At 39.9% G+C, this 20,558-nt stretch overlaps 1 protein-coding gene and 1 long non-coding RNA gene across 7 annotated transcripts in view; one reads left to right on the top strand and one right to left on the bottom strand.

Moving 5' to 3' along the window:
* Positions 1-1,424: 1,424 nt before the first annotated feature.
* On the bottom strand, positions 1,425-5,718 carry LOC137224841 (uncharacterized). Of its 2 annotated transcripts, XR_010943529.1 has the most exons (3): positions 5,533-5,718; positions 2,784-2,945; positions 1,425-1,952 (listed from the first exon to the last, which is right to left on the bottom strand). It is a non-coding gene; the product is annotated as an uncharacterized lncRNA (long non-coding RNA). The 2 variants fall into 2 exon arrangements; XR_010943528.1 differs by having other exon boundaries at positions 1,425-2,945.
* The window catches only part of TIPARP (TCDD inducible poly(ADP-ribose) polymerase), a 29,324-nt gene continuing 14,275 nt past the window's right edge, over positions 5,510-20,558 (top strand). Inside the window, exons 1-2 of one of the 5 annotated variants that reach the window (XM_067737841.1) lie at positions 5,510-5,613; positions 9,026-9,982. In XM_067737841.1, coding sequence (XP_067593942.1) covers positions 9,066-9,982 — 917 coding nt within the window. In that variant the 5' untranslated portion in view covers positions 5,510-5,613; positions 9,026-9,065. Of the gene's footprint in view, positions 5,614-5,939; positions 6,281-6,611; positions 6,727-7,060; positions 7,084-9,025; positions 9,983-20,558 lie in introns of those variants that run through there. The other 4 variants (XM_067737839.1, XM_067737840.1, XM_067737843.1 and 1 more) reach the window with 4 other exon arrangements.

The raw sequence follows: 20,558 nt of genomic DNA on the forward strand, positions 1-20,558 counted from the left end.
TAACCCTAATTATATCCTTAGGATAAATTTACACAGTAGAAATGCTGTTAACTCAGATGATCTCTGCATACAATTTTCAAGATCATCTTTAATTACTTGGGAATTCACTTATTTAAAAAGTAAACTTTTTCTTATTAAATTTAGGAGTACTTCAAGAAGAAAGAATTGAGTTGCTTAACATTCTAAGGAATAATGATTCTAGATACTTCAAGAAATCTTGGTAATTCTCTCCTCTGACAATTTATAGTCAGGCTTAACTCTTCCTCACTATGTATTCTTAGCACTTTGCAGGTGTAACTCTATTATAGCACTTACCACACTATAGTGCATTTATTTGTTTTCCTGTTTGGCCATACCCTCCACATCTCCTTTCCCTCCCAGCACTTACCTACCCCTGCTCCAAGTCCACCTCCCCAACCCCAGAGTGTTTTAAACTCTGAACTCTTAAAGCAGCAGTGCCTAGAACATGTTCAAAGTGCAGAATCCTCTGCCCTCTGAGATTTTGATTCAGGAGGTCTAGGGTGGGGCTGGGGAATCTGCAGCCAACTTTCCCAGGTGCTCTGGGTCGTCAGTTCACAAACAATTGACAGAAAGTAGGAATTATCTTAGTCATCATTGCATAACTAGTACCTGGTACATATACACCCAATAAATGAATAAACTGAATGAATGGCCTGGAAAAAATGTGGGACTTCTCTGAAGGAATCATTTCATATAGACCAAAACCAGTTACATCAGAAAGCACTTTGATTATGTGCTGTGTGAATTACTCAACAGGTCCAAAATGAAGGGGATGAAAGAGCACACTTGGCTGTCATGGATCCTGTGAAGATAAGAACAGTCCAGCAGATGATTGGGCAGTTTACAAATACAAATCTTGGCTAAACAGAATAGCTGGTGATCTGGCATAAGCGTTTTAGAATTCATCCTATTCATATTTTATCTGTATCATTTTCTAGTAAGCCTTCACTTTTCCTAGACATACGTACCTTGTTGCCTCATCAGAGGTGGAGAAAAAAAGTTTCAAGAAAAAGAGTATAAATGAGAAATATTTTTAAAACTTGGAAATGGTCTGCAAAGCGAATATTCTATCACTTTATGAAAATATGAATCTTAAGTTTACATTTATCAAGGCATGTTCATGTCAAGCTCTAAACCAACCTACCTCTGAGCTTTGAATTAATTCACCATTCATGCTGATGAAATTCTCTACTTTTAGTTGCTGTGACATATTCTCTAGTAGCTTTTTCCAGTCTTCTCCCACCAACACCATATTTAAGACCCACTTGAGGTAAATACATTTCAGCCAAAATCTTTTCTTACTCTAGGATCCAAGGGTGCAGAACTGCCTCTCAGAAAACTAGGAAATCTTCCTTCAGATACATTCCAGGAGTTGGCCCATTAGTAACAACATCAAGACAGAATTTTCAATAATAGGTTTTATGTTTTAAAACATCAGTAATTCAGTTGCATAATATCAATTCGTCTTTTCTTTCACTTTGAATACAGTACATACATGCACTTTGAGTTAGAAAATCAGTTTTCCTTATGTACATAGAAAAAATTATAGCTTGGACTTAGCACTCACAGATAAGGAATTGTCAATCTGCCATTTATGCAAATTGGCTGTGTTCTCAGAACAGCATTGCTAAGAGCCAAGGCCTCTGCTTTCAAATCTCAGGTCTTTAATGACTCTCTAAGTCATGCTAGTCAGTTTCCTTCTTGGTGTGGTAACCAGAAATGATTATCTTTCCACCAGAAGGTTGTTGGGGAATTAAGTATTACTGATAATTGTGAAAACAGAAAGGAAGAAAGAGTTATTAACACTTTGAAGCATGTATTCTGTTAATAAAAATGAAAACAGGAGGTCTTTGGTCACTTGAAATTTCAGGTGGTCTCAGCTTTTACATAAGTTGTTCATTGGAAGTGCTATACTGAACTGATCAGTCACGCTAAAGCAAATCCAGCAGACAAGGATAACAGAAATGATCAATAAAAGGAGTACATGGAAAGGTAATTAGAATATTTCAATCCTATAAGCATATTTAAAAGCAATTAAATGGCTTAGGGCCACATACAGAAAGTGTGCACATGCATATGCTATATATGTCGAATGTTATGTTTTGTCTTTTGTAGTTGTGAAGAGCGTTCAAATAGGAGCCACTTCTTACTGGATAATATTTAATCCAGTGACTTGAATGTAGTAGATACTCGGTGAATGAATGATTTTTTTAAAAAGTGAATTAAGTTCAGTGACAAGAAACGAGTTAGGTAAAACTTATTATAGTTACTTGGAATGTTAAACAGCTATTTGTTTAAAAGCTATTTGTTTCCATGTGTTAACATGGAAAACTGCTTATAATATAGTGTTAGGTAAAATAGGAATACACTGTAATGTTATTGTGAAAAACCTGTGAATAAAATAAGACAGCATAACTATAGGAAAATGTTAAAATGGGACTTGAGAAGTTTCAACTATGGGTAGTCTTATGTCTCCTCTCTACTTTCTATTTTTTCTTTAATAAACATGTATTTCTTAATCATATAATTTGGCATATCTGGAATTGGCAGCAAATGCTATAGGAGTTGATGTATTGCTTTGTGATAGCTCTTATATTTCTGACATACTAGATCATGCTGCTGCTGTCTAACTGGTAGAGCCTGCAAGCAGGAAGACTAGTTAGAAGATAACTTATGACAGTTTATGTATTAGCCAAGAATATGTTTAGCTACACATAACAGAAAACAGTTTAACCAAATTGGGGTTTATTTTTCAGACTTACTAAGTCCACGGGTAGCCACTCTAGGGCTGTTGCAGCCTGAATGACCCAGGCTTCTCCTCTCATTCTGCTCCAGGATCCTTAGCTTATAGACTTCATATTTTCCACATCATGTTCACCTTCATTCTTGTCATGAGGTTCCATCTCCATCTTCATGTTAATATTCTAGGAGGAAGAAAAAAAAGGAAGAAATGAATTGGGGTATATCTACATTAGGAAAAAAAGTTCTTTTTTAGACATCTTCACCGTGTGTCTAGAACTATATCCATGGCCACCCAAAAGTGTATGGGATCTAGGGAAAAGCATTTGCGGCTAGGCACATTGCTAGCCCTTCTCCTCAAAAAAAAAGTGTCAGGATCTTTCTAATAAGAAAGAGGTAACAAGCAATGTCTTTCCCTTCTTCTCATATAAGGAATACTCATCCCCTCCTTTAAAGAAAGAAAAAATCCCAAAGTCTCTGCAATGAGCTTAGAGTCCAAGATTCAGGAGTCCCAATGATGTGGAGTACTCCCCAGTAAGAGTGTGGATCCTCATGCACCGGCACCAATTTAAAAAGTTATCTGCCTCAATACTCCTATTAAGTAATGATGGATAGACAGGGTACATGATGTTGGTAAAACTCCTATTCAGAAAGGCGAAGATGGAAACACCCAGTGGTCACTGGTCCATAGAACATCTCCTATCCTGTTGGAAAGAGCAAAGATTCCACGCCCTTGCTTAATCAGTCAATTCCTGGTTCTGTTCTTTAGGAGGATCTTACTACTCCATTATATTCCAGGGATCACATCTGAGGCAGACAATGTGGAAGATACATTTTCTGGAGAAGTAAAATTCTAGCAGTCTGAGAAGTCTAGATCCACGAGTGGTGAGTCCAGAATCTGGTGCCATTTTTCCAGTTGGGCCAATTGACACTCTGAAAACAGTAATGGAGAGGTTGAGAACTAGCTAGAGTTCTCTGTTGCCTCAAGGGGAGTAACTGGGGAGTGGAGGGTGAAAAATAAGTTGGATTCCAAAGAGCTACATCCTGGGAGTAACTTTTAATTATTAATCCTTGATTGGGGATTAAGGTGATCTGCTCTTAGTCTAAGCATCTCCCAATATTCATGGCCTCAAGCAGTCCCCCTCCCACATAGACTCTGAGCCGGGTAGTGTGACTTGCTTTGGCCAATAACACATTATTAAGCATAACGTAAGCAAAGGCTTGCATAGTGAGGCTTGTCTTCTTGGAATGCTCCCTCTTGGAACCCCGAGAGGGGTCCATGCTGTGAGGAAGCCCAAGTTAGCCACATGAAGAAGCCTTGTAGAGAAAAACCAGGGAATTCAGCCAAGGGCCAGAACAGAGGCCCAAGACATGTGGCCCTAGTTGAGCCAGGCCTCAGCCATCTGAGACACCCCAAGTGAGACTCCAGATATGGAGCAGAGATGAGCCATCTGCACTATGTCCTGACTGAATTCCTGAGCCAGAGAATCCCGGATCATAAGCAAACAAGAGTTGTTGTTTTAAGTCATAAGTTTTGGGGTCATTTGTTCACAGCAATAAATAACTGAAACACTGCTAAAAGAATAAAGAATGTATAACAAGTAACCTAATTGTTGAGAGGGAATAGAATTTAAAATACTTCAAAAGAAGGCATGAAAGGAAAGAAAAGAACACAGAACAGATGAAACAAATAGAAAGCAAACAGTAAAATTCTAGGAAATTCCATATGTGAGTAGGCACACATCAAGATTTTGTCTCAATACAATTTGTAAAGCCTGGAAATTCTTGACTTTTACTTAGTAGTCCCTGAATTCTGTCCATATCATTCTCACCTTAGTTTAAATGGCATCAAGGCACCTGCCCTGATGCCATTTGTAATAAGCCTGCTGGGGTAGGATACTACCCTTAATCTATTCTTTGCTGATATGTCACTCAGTTTGGTTTAGAACAGTTTAAGAAAGGCTTGGAACCCTAATATTTATTACTACAACCTCTTATTTTTTACAGGCTTCCATGTTTGGTAAGGTAATAGCTGACTTTTTCAACCCAGAATGCCTCCAAGTTACAGAATTAAGCCACTTTAGATTTCAGGCCACATGAAGAGAGTATCTCTTTGCGAGCTGTGTTCCTTTTTCTGCCAGCTGTTGGGGATACAGTCGTGATTAATTTTCTTTGATTTTGACCAGGGCCTCTCCCCCCGCCCGACACACACACATATATGGCAATTATATGAATTTAACGTAGTGTATGTTCCTCCACCGCTGAAAAATTATTCAACAGACTCACCATCCAGGGCATTTTACAATCCAGAAAATATGGAAAATTCACAGGTGGTGTGTATTTTAGAGGTGAGTACATGGTGCTTCGAAAGCTCCATGAGGACAGGCAAGGTGTCTTGGCTGATCAGGGCTGTAGTCTAAGCCTACAGTTCACCCGACATGCAATAGGCACTCGACAAATTTGTTGAATGAATAAACAAGTCTCTACCGTGTTTGTGGCCTTTAAGACACATATACGTGCTTCTACTGTCAAAACCCAAAGCTAGGTTTCCCTTCTGCAATGCTGAGAATGTTTCCCGTGAAACAGGAATGCGTGCAACCAGGTCGGGCAATCGCAGGCCATGGTGCGCCGCAGGGCCTGCCTGTGCGGAACGGGGCGGGCGACCCCGTCTGGCCGCAACGGCCATAGCAGCTGATCGCCTCCTCTCGGGGTCGGTGGCGTCAGGGGTAGGAGGCCTCTAGTGAGGAGGCAAATAAACAAAGCCAACCGCACAGAGACGGGTTGTTCCGTTTCACATCCTCCCTCGGGTGCCTGAGTTTCCTCCGAACAAAGTGACCCTCCATCTGTCTGCAGGTAGGTGGAGCCCGCCGCACGGTGCGAACCTCCCCTCCTCACAGCCACGCGATCCCAGACGCTTGCGGACGTAGACCCTCCGGGACCCAGCTGGCGGCGAAAGGACACGCCCCCTCCAGGGAGCACGGGGCCGCTGCACGCACACCTCGAGCGCGCCTCCCCGCGAGTAAGCGCGCATGCGCACGCGGGGCGGGCCGCCTACCCGTCACCCACTGAGCTCCTGGTCCCCTCACCCCACCCCAGCCCCCCTGCCTCTCAGGCTCCGCCTCCGCGACGGGGCTGCCGAGAGGAGGCGACCGGAAGCCACTTTAAAGCAGAGCTCGAGGTGACAGGCGAGCGAGCCGGGTCGGGAGTGCAGTCGCGGTTTTCTGCGCTCCCGGCGGCGGAATGGCCCGAGCGCCGCTCGCCGCGTCTCCGGCCTGCGACTCCTAGACTCCCGAGCCCGTCCCCCACGCCCACCCCCACACACCCCTCCCCCCCCCCCCCCCCCGGCGCGAACAGTGTAAGCCGGCGGCACCGCGACTCGGCTCCTGTGGTCCGTTTTCTCAGGCTGCCTGTTCAGGTAAAGGGCTCCGGGTGGGCTCTGAGGGGCCGAAGAGGGACCCTCGCTGGGAAGGCGGGCGCGGAAGGGGTCGCCGGCCTCGCTGCCGGCTTTCACGGATCCGGGGTGAGTGCTGTTTAGACTGCCTTTTTGTACTGAATTCACTCGGATCCCGTCAATATCAGGACGGCATTGGTTTACACTTCTTAGTCACTTCGGGCCTCTGACAGGTGTATAAATTGGAGTTAATTCGCTGAAGGGTTTAGTCTGGGGCGCCGGCGTCTCCCCATTCCCACTGGGTCGGGGAGACTCGGGGGTGCGTCTGTGCGGTTGCCCCCGCTGGGCAGACCCTGCGCGCTCTGGGGCGCAGATCGAGGGGGAGGGCACGGCCGCTGAGAGGAGCCTTCCGGAGGACCCGTGTTCCGGCTGCAGCCCAGAAGTTTGAAAGCTGATTTCAGTTTAACTTTGAAGTCGTCGCCTTCCTCCCCGCCGGCCCGAGAAGCGCCCGCCGCGTTTCCCCGGCTCTTCTCGGGTCGAGCCTCCGAGCCTCGCAGGACGGTCTTCGCGGGAAGGTCGGTCGAGGAGAGAAAGAAATTAACTGTGGAAGGCGCCACGAGTGGCTTCTGGAAGGGAGGGCAGCCAGGGCGGGAGTCTCTCGTTGGGTGGGAGGAGGCTGGCCCGGGAGTGTGAGGGCAGGTGGGGGCAGGATGCTCGGGAACACACGGGATGGGCCGCGTTGCGCGGAGTTGGTGCGGCCCGGGGGCCCGAGCTGAGCAAACTACCGCGGCCGGCAGGAGGCGTCGCTCGGACCCGAGCGTTGCGCTGCGCCCGGCCGGAGTGCTGAGTTTGGAGCAGGCAGTTTCCCCGGATGGTGCGAGGGGTCGGGAGTGCGCGAGAACCGGGGGCATCACGAGGTGAAGGGTAGAGCGGTAGGTCGCCTACAGCGGGGACTGGAGGCAGGTGTCCTTCCAATCTTTATTTCTCTGTTATGCAAACTAATTGAGGAACTAGGTTCTAGTGACTTCCCCACTCCAGCCACTCCTCCAGTTCTCTGCCCCTTTCTCGGTTTTATTTCTGAGGTTGACAGAGGGCAAAAATAGGAAAAGTTGTGGCGTGTGTGTATGCACTCGTATAAATGAACTGGGTTTCGTCTGTTTTGCCTTGATTGGGTGTGATAGGAGTGGTGTGTGTGTGTGTGCGCGCGCGTGTGGGGGAAGGCACAGGCCGGTTTGGTGTGGTGAAGAGGGAATACCACAATCTGTGCCAATTGTGCCTTGAGGCAAGAGCACCAAATGATGAATAATAACGCCTGGTTTGGCTGCTTTCCAGTTGATTTATGTCTTATGTCAAGTCTCTCCTTCTTCATGAAGCTTTCCCTAACAATGCCAGCTCACATTGAACTTTCCTTTTTCTACCTTTTTTTGTACTTACTGTGTGCATTAAAACCTTGTTATAAAAAAAAAAAGCTTTGTTATATACTGTGTTTTTACTTTTTTTGAGTTTGATCATTAAGCACTTTTTACAAATGTACATTTATGAATCTCTCCAATTAGTTCTTTTTAATATTCATTTTTCTGGGTACTCAGTTTTATCATTTTGTTGCTATTGTTGACTCATAAAGCCTCACAGAACTAGGCATTTAATAGGTGCTTTTTCTTCAGTAATTCAGCAAAAAAATATTGTGGAGCACCCACTATGTGCATTGTGCCAGGCACTGTACTGGGTACCTGGGATGCATACTTGATGAAGTCACGAGTCCTTGCATCAAAGATTTCTTTCAGTCTGTTGGACAAGGGAGAAGATTAATTGCTCATCACCACCCCTTTACCACCTGGCACAATGCTCAGTAAATATTTTCAGAATTAGTTAATGAATGCTAGATTGTGGAGGAGACACCATTCATCATTTTACAAAGTTTTCTTTGCTTTTTACTTTAAGTTCCAGTTTCTTTCAAGGGGTCTGATTCTTTGAAGAAAGCACTTTTTTAGTCACTGAGTAGTTCTTTAGGGATCTGAAATTTGGTGGGGTTTTTTTTCTTGTGTTATTTTTCTATGCCTTCATTTGTCTTTTTGAAAAAATGCATATATGTAACTTTTCTGAAGAGAAGGAGGCCCCTTTCTGTATTAGGAAGTTGTGTTTGGTTTCTAAAACAGTGTGCGATGGTTGTTGGTGATGTAGCTTCTGTTACTAACAAGCCCTGATATTCTTCTTCCAGTAGTGGTTATGTTTGGGGATTGCAAAAGTAGACCCTTAACATCCTTGGGGAATATATTGGAAGTTTCTGAATCTAGAAATGCTTCAGTAGGCTTTCTCCCATATAATATTTCGATTGAGAAGCCCCTGTTTCCTGAGTATATCCTTATACCCCAAATTCACTCACAGTTAACTTTGCAGTTTTTCCTGCGTTTGACAAACTTTTTTTTTTTAACAAAGAAATAGTTTTTGTCACCTCATGAGATAGGCAATACATAAACAACTGTGAAGAGAACCACAAAGCAGTAGAGATGTGGTTTCCCCACTGTCATTAGATGCACTTATTTCTACCCCTCACCCTCCACCCCATTCTAGACTTACTGTAAACATTCATACCCCAGCAGAATTACAAGTCGTATATTAAGTCCACAAATAAATGTCAAGAGCCTATTGGAAGATACTATCTCTCTCTCACCTTATCTGTTGTGGGCTTTTGAATAACCTTGGCTGCTTTGGAGCCTTGATTTCTCAGTAAAATTTAAAACTGACCTGTAAAGGTGAAATACAGTATAAGAGGAATGATTTCAGGGACTTAGAGACTAGAACAAAACACGTTGATGAATGAATAGGATTCGGTTGTTGTCAGCTTGTAAATGATATTCTTTCTTTTCCTGGTAGGATTTTTTAGACTGAGGAGCAATTGGAGCTAATCCACATCATGGAAATGGAAACCACCGAACCTGAGCCAGACTGTGTAGTGCAGCCTCCCTCTCCTCCTGATGACTTTTCATGCCAAATGAGACTCTCTGAGAAGATCACTCCATTGAAGACTTGTTTTAAGAAAAAGGATCAGAAGAGATTGGGAGCCGGAACCCTGAGGTCTTTGAGACCAATATTAAATACTTTGTTAGAATCTGGCTCACTTGATGGGGTTTTTAGACCTAGAAATCAGAGTGCAGAAGAGAGCAGCTTACATGAATCTATGGTGAAAAAACCTTTGGAAATCAATCCATCGTGTCCACCAGCAGAAGACAGTATGTCTGTCCTGATTCCTGATGGAACAAATGTCGGGGGCCAGATACCAGAAGCCCATCCTACCACTGATGATCCTGAACAAGTGGTTCCAATCCAGGATCATAGCTTTCCACCAGAAACCATCAGTGGGACAGTGGCAGATTCTACAGCAGGGCACTTCCAGGCTGACCTTTTGCACCCAGTTTCAAGTGATGTTCCTGCTAGTCCTGACTGCATAGACAAAGTCACGGATTACGTTCCAGGGGTTTTCCAAGACAACAGTTTTACAATCCAGTACATTTTGGATACCAGTGATAAGTTGAATACTGAGCTCTTTCAGGACAAAAGTGAAGAGGCCTCCCTTGACCTTGTGTTTGAGCTGGTGAACCAGCTACAGTACCACACTCACCAAGAGAACGGAATTGAAATTTGCATGGACTTTTTGCAAGGCACTTGTATTTATGGCAGGGATTGTTTGAAGCACCACACGGTCTTGCCGTATCATTGGCAGATCAAGAGGACAACTACTCAGAAGTGGCAGAGTGTATCCAATGATTCCCAGGAGCACTTGGAAAGATTTTACTGTAACCCAGAGAATGATAGAATGAGAATGAAGTATGGGTATGTATTTATAACTACTTTAAAGCTATTATTAAATCCTATAGAGAAGGTAAAGAGGCTTTAGTAGGGTAGTTTCTTTCAGTAGTAACCTAACAGGTTTTTTTTTTTTCTACTGTTATTCTTTTGGCTGTATGCTATCCTGATTTTTCATGGCAGTTGAATGCAGGCTATTTATCTAACCAGACAATGAAGGTTTTATGATTTGAACAATTCAAATGTCACTCTGTGCAATATGTGTGTGACTGAGAAGTTGCATATACATTGAGTGTTGTGAATCAAATACTATTTTAATCATACAGGAGAGCTTGCTTTTGAAAGAAAATCCATGGAGAATCTTATAAATTACGAATGCCTAATTTATCTAATTTTAAAGTTTTGTATATTGAGTAGTTCCTGTTTTTTAAAGGAAAATAGTATTATTTGGAGATTTTTGTGGCCCTCTTTACATTTTGAATAGTCCAAACAATTTTTCTGTGAATGATTCCGAAGTACCTCCCAAAACTTCTGAATCATGCCCAAACATGTTAAATCTTTTTTAGTTTCCTTAAAGCTTTTTACCATTAATTTTATTATTCTGTTTATCTTACAGATAAAATAAATTGTTCCACAACTCAGGGTATTTTTTTAAACCTGAAAGAGTCTTACAACAGTGAGTGAAGGGAAAATTTATGTTAATGGACATATTTGTTTGTCATTTACATAAAAAAAGTTATTCTCATGTTTTCGTAGGCAAGATATGTATATAAATAATTTGGTTCTTTTATGGATGTCCAAGCATTATTTACTGATAGGGAACTGAGATTTCCACATCTCAGTTCTTCTTTAATGAACTTGAAAGTGGAGAAAATAATACTTGCACATGTAAAGTTGCTAGTGCAAAAATGGCTGTATAATAAGCATTGATCTTTATATTCCTAAGTTGTTTCTTCTGTAGTATAAAGGGACTTAAAATAGTAGGCTGACCATCCTAACCCAGAAGTTCGGGAGAAAAACTTTGTGGAGGGTCATCTTTGTTCACAAATAAGTCAGGTTACACTACCCAAGTGTCTGGAGAGTTAGAAGGCAAATGGTGGCAGTGAACCATTTTCATGTTGTCTAATTCTATTAGTTTTGATGTTAACCTTCTGTGTTCTAACAGTGCCAGAGCGTTGTTGGCATTACAGTAACCTGGTCTTTGTTTAACTTCTCTTGCTCCCATTTAGTATTAGCTAGGTGGTTTTCTTTGAATATTTCAGTTGTATAGTACACAGATCTATGTGTGTTTTTAGCAACTTAATTACCATGAGACTGGAATTTTGCGTCTTGTGTTTCAAAAGCGACATATGGAACAAGATGAGAAACAATATAAAGCCCAAGTTTAAAGGCGTTATTATGTAGAAGACCTCTTCGGATAAAAGTAAAGCTTATATCAGAAATGTAGTTCTCCTGATCATAAATGCATTCTCTTGATAATGTAAATGCATTCAAGATTCTGTCTTGCTTGGGTAGCAAAATTCTCAGATCCTGTAACAAAGCTAAGTACTTCTGACTTATTCTTTTTAGCCAGCATTGGAAGAGAGAAAAATGTTTTCCATTTTGTCTTAAAAATCTTTTTAATAAGGTATTGTCCAAAATCTCTGTTGCCCATGAGCTAGCAATTCTGATTGGTATGTCAAGGGTAATTAATTTTATATACTCTCAAAGCCACTCTAATCCTTCCATCTCCAGATTGCAAAACTGTGCAGAACAGTGGCCTCCCACTTCACTCTTATAAAGCAAATTTCCAGTCTGCTAAGTACTTCAGCATCTTGGTACATTAAGTTTCTCTGTTTGAATCGCTCAGGAAGAAACTAGCAGGATTATTGTCCAACACATTACGTTCTGTTACCTTGAGCAAGGCAAGACAGATATTTTGATTCCCAGAAAATCCAGGAACTCTTATGATAGCAGCACACTGAGTATTTTATCCTTTGGTAAAATTTCTTTGCTGAAGAATAGACACAGATAAAAGCCCATACGCATTCATTGTTGGATCAGTTATAAAGTAGTTGCAGTGACTGCTTGATTTCCAGATCAGTTTTAAGGAAGTAAATTAGTGTTTATTTGACACTTGGGAGGAGAAGTATGAGTGAATTATTATACGTGGTTCTGTCCTGATAAAAATGGCAAAAAGTATTAACAGTTAATTACTAGTAAAGTGAAGTTCTTTGTGGACTACAGTAAGAAATGTTATAAGATTGTAGATAGCTAAATGTCAAAAATTAGGCTTTTGGGAAGTTGACCTGTAGTCATTGCAACCTGGTTTTCCTTGTATTCCAAAGCGATGTTGTGTTTCCTGGCAACAAGATGCAGATAACGGCATGTTGAGCCTTGCTGAGAGATTCACAAACAAGCTGGAGCAGCCCAGGTTCACATGGTTACCACATTATTTGGCTAAAGCTATTAATCTCTGTGGTCAGGCCTGTAAAGCTGGTCTATCTGTGCAGATTGCACATAACCAGGAAGTGTGTGTTCAGCTGTGTATATGCCCAAGTCGAACCAGTCTTTAGATTCAGGAATAATGAATGGCAGTTGTTTATCCCACTTGTTTTCAGCAGTTTATATGACTTGGTAAATCATTATTATATACTATACCCATAATAGTTCATTGTGTGGACCTTGGGGAAAGTTCATAGTACTGAGTCTCTAGCAGAGACAAAAGTTCATAGTTTCAAACTGTGTAGATAAAATTCTTTGGTTTTTGCAAATGGATTTAACATCTAATTTAATCCAAATTAGATGTGCAGTGTTCATTTTATTCTCAAGAGTGAATGGAAGGAAAGTTGAGCTAGATAAGTTCACAGGTGCCTTCCAACTCCTTAGTCAAGATGCTTAGATACTAAAAACACATGTAAAAACAGGATTTTAATAATAAAAGTGCCTACTTGGTTCATTATAATGAAATTATTTTAATTACTCTTTTCCAATTTTGCCTTCACCCCAAATTATACCATTCCACTTTGCTTTCTCATTCCTTTTGTACATCTGCAAAATCAACTGGAAAGTAGTTGTATGTATGAACTCCCCATATTTAGATGCTAAGGCTTTTGCACACGGGATGGGCTTTGGAGAATTTCCAAATTCCAGATAAGCAGTTAAGAAAACAACATCGAATGTTGTGTTTTCCATTAAGAAAACATAGTCTCTGACAGTTTAGGCACTCATCCTTAGTAGAAAATGATATTAAATGGCAGGACTAAGCAGTTTTAAAAGGGTCTCGGTAGCTGTGCGGAATACTGTTGTGGATAATTGACATTGTGGAGGATGTGCAAATCTCCCTTTAGCAACTGCGACCACCATAGGTTTTCACATTACATTCATTTTAAAGTGTGCCAGAATAGTCTTCTAGTTATTATCGCCCATAAGGAAGAGGCACTGTGCTGACCTTATTTTGTAGGTAATTTCACCTACTGTGAAAATATGACCAGTGATTATTTCTAATTCTGAATTTCCTGCAAAGGGGGGAGGATGAAGAAGAAAGTTGCAAGCTCTGACTCCACGGTTAATTTTTCTCAGAAGACAGTGTTCTTTTCTCCTCTTTAGAATTAAAGCTTATTGATAAAAAAGGAGTTTAAATTTTATAGCTTAAGCCTAGAGTGTTGTCATAGTCTTAGCTAATTAGTTTTGAGTGATTTTGATTGCTGGTGGCTCTTAGAAGTTTTTGTTCTTTTAAAAACTGTCCAAGGGACAATACCATTAGAAGACTTCACAGGAACTCTGAAAGAAGACAAGGAGAATTGCATATTAGTGATAATAAAGAGCATATGCTGTTCATTTCTATATGACTTGCAGAGTGGATTATCTAAAGTAGAGCAAGCTCCTGACTGAACTCTACTGGAATAGTTAAATTAGCCAAGTTAGCTCTGGCCTGCACAGCTGTGATGATGTATGAACTAACTCATTATGTGTTATTGATAATACTGGAGAGAGGAGAACAGCTGAAACTTACTATGCCTTGTGACTTTCTGGTATTTCTTGAATATACACAGCTGGATGAGTTTGAATTTATTTTAAAAATTCCTGCCTAAGAGAAAGCAAGAGCCCCATAAGCAAGAACTGTGTTTGAAGTGACTTTCAAAATAATGTGCCTTGTGCTTTAGGAGAGAGCAATCCAGTGAATTATTTTCTGTACCTCTTTATGATGCTATTTACATATGAAATAAAACTAATTGGCTTCTGTCTATACTAATCCAGGGAAGTTAATGGGTCTGTGTAGAGCTGTCATGGGAATCAATAGCAATCATTCATTTATTCCCTTTCTAAGCAGATTAGACTTTTTGAAGCAGCTGTCACCTGGCTTCAGGTTGGGGTCAGTCTGTTCCTGATATATTCATGGTAATGAAAATGAAGCTTGCAAAGATGTGTAACTTTTAAATCAGACAGTTGGAGGAGATAACTTACAAGGTTATCTCACAGTTCCTAAAAATAATTGCGTGATACATTCATTATACATTTTATTGTTGAGTTGACTCTAAAGCTTTTACTTTTTATTGTAAATAAACAGAAAAAAATAACTCCATTCAGCGTTTAAAACTTCATTCTGCATATGTGAACGTGCAAAAAATGCAACTTTTGACTGATTACTGTGCTCCTGTAAAACTACTTCCATTGTTACACTAGAATTTCTAGATTCTAGATTTGCATTCTACCGTAAAACAAAGGTAAATTCATAAATTCCATCTGTGTGCATCTTTGATCTTAGTGATCCTTAGTTTCATATTGGGTTTGGGGGGGCTATTTCTAAAGCGTGTAAAGCAGTATGTAGCCCTTACAAACCTTGACTACTTATGGAATTCTACTAAAATCCAGCCATTTGAGATGGTGACTGTTTTCCTATGGCCTCTTATATCTCATCCCCTGATTTGAGACCACCAGATTCTGCATCCTTTGTCTGATGGTAATAATTTTGATCACATTTAAAATAGGACCTGAGATCCTCTTAACCTAGGTCATCAGCCTTTGATAATTACCAGTATCCTGTTTGTGAGTTGTAGTTGCCTTTTTGTGGAAGGAAAGCTTAAGTACTTTTGAGTTACAAGATGATTCTTGATTATCCTGGAACAACTTTCTGTAAGGCTGGTTCAAATTGGACACTGGTAAGTTTTGTAAGAAACTCCCTTTGTAAAAGCAGTAGAGTTTCTCTTTTAAATAAGTCTGAGAGTCTTAAGCTAAAAGGAAGTGAATATGAATGATATTTGTATCTTTGGAAGATACCAGAGTGCTGAGGATTGAGCCATTTTGTGTTTCATTCTGGGCTTGAAATCGTTAGGTAATAGCTTAAGCCCTTGAGGTAAACTGTACTTTGCAACACCATAAACAGAAACTGTACAAAAGAATAAAATATTTCTAATTAAAGTTCATTTCTAGGAGCAAACAAGTCATGTTTTTAAATATGAAGGAACTCCCTTAACAAAACCAAATATTATTTTTGTATTTATGGCAGTGCTTTCTAGGGATCAGGGATCATACTGCACAGACTGGCCTCTATTTAAAATCCCTGTAAGTGTTAAACGTAATCCAGCCCAGTCCCCAACACATTAACTGAAAGCCTCAAATTTCTAATGTAGATGAATTCCTTGTTAATAGGGGGATTTTAAATTACAAGGGATAGGTTCTGAAATACATTTTGAAATCTTTGAAAATAAAGGATTTTACGTAAAAATAAATTCCACTTATTTAGCTTGGTAGTTTGATATATATTTGATTTGTGCAAAAGATAGTATTGCAGTCTTGTTCTGAATAAATATGACTAATTCTGTGATCAGGCACTCAAATTTTAGAAGTTGCTTGTATTAATAAACTTCTGATTATGAAAATTCCAATTTTCCTTGCTGACCTGTCCAGTCGCTGTTGCTAAGACAAGCATAGAAGGGAGTTAACTGAGCATTCCTATTTGCCGTGACCACACCGCAAAATGTGTCTGTCTCCTCCATCTTTCTCTGCTATTGCTGTTTACTTACTGGTAACACCCACTTGACCAGTAAAGAACCTTTGCATGGTCATCACAATGAAAGGATAAGCATGTATGAGAGTGGGAATGCTAGAGCAAGTGTTTCTTTTCACATTCTACAGAAACCAGTGATTTGCGAGTATGTGTGCCACAAAATGTTGTGTAAGGAGTGTATTAGAATCCCTCGTGACTAAGTTATCTGATAGAGAGATCGGGAAATTTGTATTCCTTATGCAAATAGATATCCTTTGTTTTGGTGCTATTGCTTCTGAGCTTAAGGAAGAATTTGTGAATAGTCTTATGTTGAAGCTTAGCACTTCTCATAAAGATTGGAAAATGTTTAGTTTAAACCACATTTACTGGAATTTCTCTTTATTACATTAATTTTTTGTTTCCTTTTCGGATTAAGACATTCTTAAACTGTCCCTCTCATTTGACATATAGCCATAGAGTTTGTGTGACTTTCTTTGCTCTAGGTTTTTACCAGCACTGAATAGTCAGGGAAGAATGACAGGGGTAGGGGTCCCAGGGTGAACTTTGCTTGCAGTGTAGTACATGTGCTTTCAGAATCTTGCCTGCACCCTGTGATCTTCAAAGCTCCTGCAGCTGATCTGGGCATAGGGAGGGCAAATGGCACAAAATACTTTAAGTAATTTCCTGCTGCGGTTGGTCTTTGGTTTCTGACTGTCACCTGGCTTCGCTCTTTCATTTCCAGGCATTGTGAGAATAAAAATAAGCACAGGAGAAATACCAGGTTTGCCTTCCGAGGTAATAAAAGAAAGACATCGTTGAATGGGGGGGGGGGGTAGAGTATGTGAAACAGGAGGAACTTTGCTTGCTTGCCTTCTGATGTTCGGATTGTCAGAAATGCTGCCACACATCAAAAACTTTGTGTAAAGTCTTCTATTGATACAATTAATTTGTTACTAAAAATTAATTTAGACTGTCTTAACTAATCAATAAAATTGAAGGAAACTTGGCTTTGTAGAATCTCTCTCCCCTAGGAAAAGTTACTGACTTAAGACCCTTTTGAAAGGTTTTGTGGTCATAGTTTACAAAACCTAGACAATAAAAAAAATTCTCTTAATATGTTTTCTGTAGGAAGTTTTTATTTTTCTTTCGGAAATTTGCTTTAAAAACTCTCAGTGATAAATTCTTTATATAGTTTGTATACATTTAAGTCTCTCATGCTAAGAGCCTCTTAGTTATATCTGGGTTCTCATGATAAGCCATCAGTGAGTATATTTTTAATTTGGTCACTTATCAATTAGTTTATCTGTACTAATTGGGGAAAAAGACACGGCAAAATTTTAAATAAAAAGGATTTGTTTATAATTTTAAAAGTCAATTCAGAAATAAGCTAATAGATTGTATCTTACTAGGGGTTATTAGGGGATATATTTTATGATAATTGTAATTAGTATTTCATTTATGTGTAAATGAGTTCCAAATTGTTTGAATTTATTTGAAAACAGTTATTTTTAAGAAATTTTAGCATTTGCATATAACTGATTTTATAATTATGTAGAAAAGTTTTATAAGTAAATATATATCAGCCCACTTTAAACGTCAAATTTCATATACACAAAATTTAATTAATCAGCTGAGAACACAGCAGACATTTTTTATTGTCTACTTTGAGACAATTAACCTCCTTTCTTAATCTGTTGCATGCTTTCTATCCCAGCTGTTCTTGTAGAAGTTGTTTCACTTCCTTTTCAGGCCATGGTTGAGAAGTATGTCTCACTTAAGTTACCTTCTAGGAGTCTCAGGACATGTGACTGAACTGGGATAAAAGTTAAGGCTATATGACATTTTTGATGTCTTCAGTGTGCAAATTTAAGCCCGTGCCTCCATAAATAGCAGTGAGATCTTTTGATCTTATAAGCATAATTTTTATTTATGAAAGATTTTAGGCTTATCCACATTGTATTCAAAAGTTCTTTTGTATTCTTTGCTTTGAACTGATAGTTTTGTAATAAAAAAAAAAGCCCAACGTAACAGTATTCTAGTAGGTTCTCTTCCTCAGGTGGCTATTGTAATTTGCTCTAAGTGGTTGTATGGGGTAGAGAGGACTTCAATGTATGATATATTTAGGGGTTTAGAAAACAGGTGTACTCACATGGCTGTGTCTTAGTACAAAATTTTTTGAGAATAAACTGTTACACGTATTTGTTTACTTCCCCACATGCTTTTGGAGAATATAGAATAATAAAAGCTTAAAAACAAGTATCCTTTCACTTAGAAAGCCTACCTCACTGCCTTTTTTCTCCTATTATCCTCTTGTTTCTATTTCACTGTGTTCACTTCTAGAATCACTTTAATACCACAGATTATATGTCTGACAATTTGTAAATCAAACATGGGGTTTACAAATAAATGTGGTTCCACACAGCATCCACTCATTAACTTACTGCCTTCTCATTCACCTGTTTCGAAGATGTCCTAGGAGGGACCAAGAGAGCAGCACCCACAGCCAGAAGTTTGCCCTAAGAAAGTTGATCCCCAGAAACTCATTGACTCTTAAAGTACGGAATATTTTTACCTACCCAAAAATCTTTTGAGGTAAATCCATGAACCAGGTTTAATGTTAATTGTTTTACGGAGTGATCTAAAATCTCAGTAATCCTGCCTTGAATAGGTCAGTGTCTCCTTAGAGGTGGGCAGGTTTAGTTGTGAGTCAACATTTGATTCTTAGTCTGCTCATAAGTACTGAGGGCCATATGCAAAATAATTAAAAAAAAAAAAAACTCCCTATTTTGATTTGTAGGTATGTCTGTGCCTACAACTACTTCTGGATACAAAGGGGAAATACCCAGTTGTTACCAGGGCCCAATGTCATAGTGTAGAAGTTAAGTAGAGAATTTTAACCTCTGGTACATATTGAAAGATATTGCTTTGTATATAGGCAACATACAAAGATAGATAATTTTATAGATAATTTTTTTTGCCTCCCCAAATAGCTCTGTGCTATTTATTCGAGTCAGTGTTAACAAAAGTCTTAATTAGTAACAGAATAAATGACAGTTACTATGCTTCTAAAACAGAAAGAGTACATAGTCCTCTGAAGTTTAATAACTACACTGCTATCACAAAGTATGTTGGTATTATATATGCCATGGCTTTGATTCTCATCACCTTGTAACATATTTGAAGGGATCTATAAGCTGCCAGATATTCCAACATTGCTAAATGAGTTCCTGGAAACATCAAAGCCAGGTATCAAAAGCCAGCTATATTTCGTGCGCCTGTGAAATTTCTTTAGCAGCAGCAAACATACCCCATCTGTCATGCCTGTCTCAAGTCTGTAGCAGAAGAGCCTAAATACTCTCCATATTGCATTTGATCTTTATCCTTCTATCATTATGACCCTTAGTTTGGAGAGACATTTTCACTTTACATCATAGTAATAAGTAATTGTGTCTGATTAATCCAGCTATGAGGGTGGGTGTTGATTAGTTTGAGGTCACAGGTTTATCCTTGTAGAAACCAGTTAACTTTTATGGGCAGGAAGCCAAGGTTCCGAAGTCTAACCCACCTGGTTAAAACTGTACAGAGTAGTGTCCAGAAAACTTTATACTTAATTGACCTTTGCTGAAGTCTGAGTTCTATATCTTATTTGCATCATCTTCCCACTTAAATGTTTTCCGTCTCCTGTGTCCCGTTTCATTTAATGGCACCATTATCCAGTCATCCAGATCAGAAACATGGGACACATTCTGGACCCTTTCTACTCCCTTCAGCCCCTCCATGCAGTTAGAGTCTAACTCTTAAATACTCTCAAATCATCCCCACTGTTACCTCCTGAGTTCTCTACCATCATTTGCTTTATATGCAGTTCTAGTAGCTATAGGTGGCTAAGCATAGAATAATAAATATTAATAATAAACATGCTAATAAATATTTAGCAAATAAGGGCCTGTCTCTACCCTTCCCCCACCGTCCTCTACCAAAAATAAACAAATCAGTCCTCCATACCACTACTGTTGGAGTGATGTTTATAAAAAAGCAAGTCTCTGACCCTTTTTGAAACCCACCAGTGATTCCTACTGCCCACAGAATCAAGTCCTAACTCCTTAACCTAGCATACAAAGCTCTTCATTATCTGGCCCCAGCCAGCCTATCCAGTCCAGTCTTATCTCTTATCATCCCACTCACACACACATACACCCTGACCTCCCACATGAACTGCATGTGCTGCTCACTCTGGGTCTCTTGTGCCTCGCTTGGTTGGCTTCTACACATGTCAGTCACTCTGCTTGTGGTGACTCTCATTGTCTGCCTGGTGGCTGGCCAAACTTGGTTCCCATTTCATCCATTCTGGGACACCTTCCTTGACCAGCTTGCGTGACCCCTTTCCCAGCACAGTTAGGCCCTCTGCCTCTGGATTGTTCCAGACCACCTTTGTGCCACATTTCACACTGTGCCACAGGGTTTGCTTGTCTGTCTCTCTCCCCACTGACTTTGGGTATTTTGCTTTTTTCATCTTCTTATCCCAACATGTAGTCCAGTGCCTAATCAGTGTGTCTACTTAAGATTACTTTCGTTTGTTTTCAGTTGTCACATTTCTTTCTTGGTTTCAGACAATTTATAGAGAAATTGCCTAAA

Source organism: Pseudorca crassidens, chromosome 5, assembly GCF_039906515.1.
Source record: "Pseudorca crassidens isolate mPseCra1 chromosome 5, mPseCra1.hap1, whole genome shotgun sequence".
NCBI lineage: Eukaryota > Metazoa > Chordata > Mammalia > Artiodactyla > Delphinidae > Pseudorca > Pseudorca crassidens.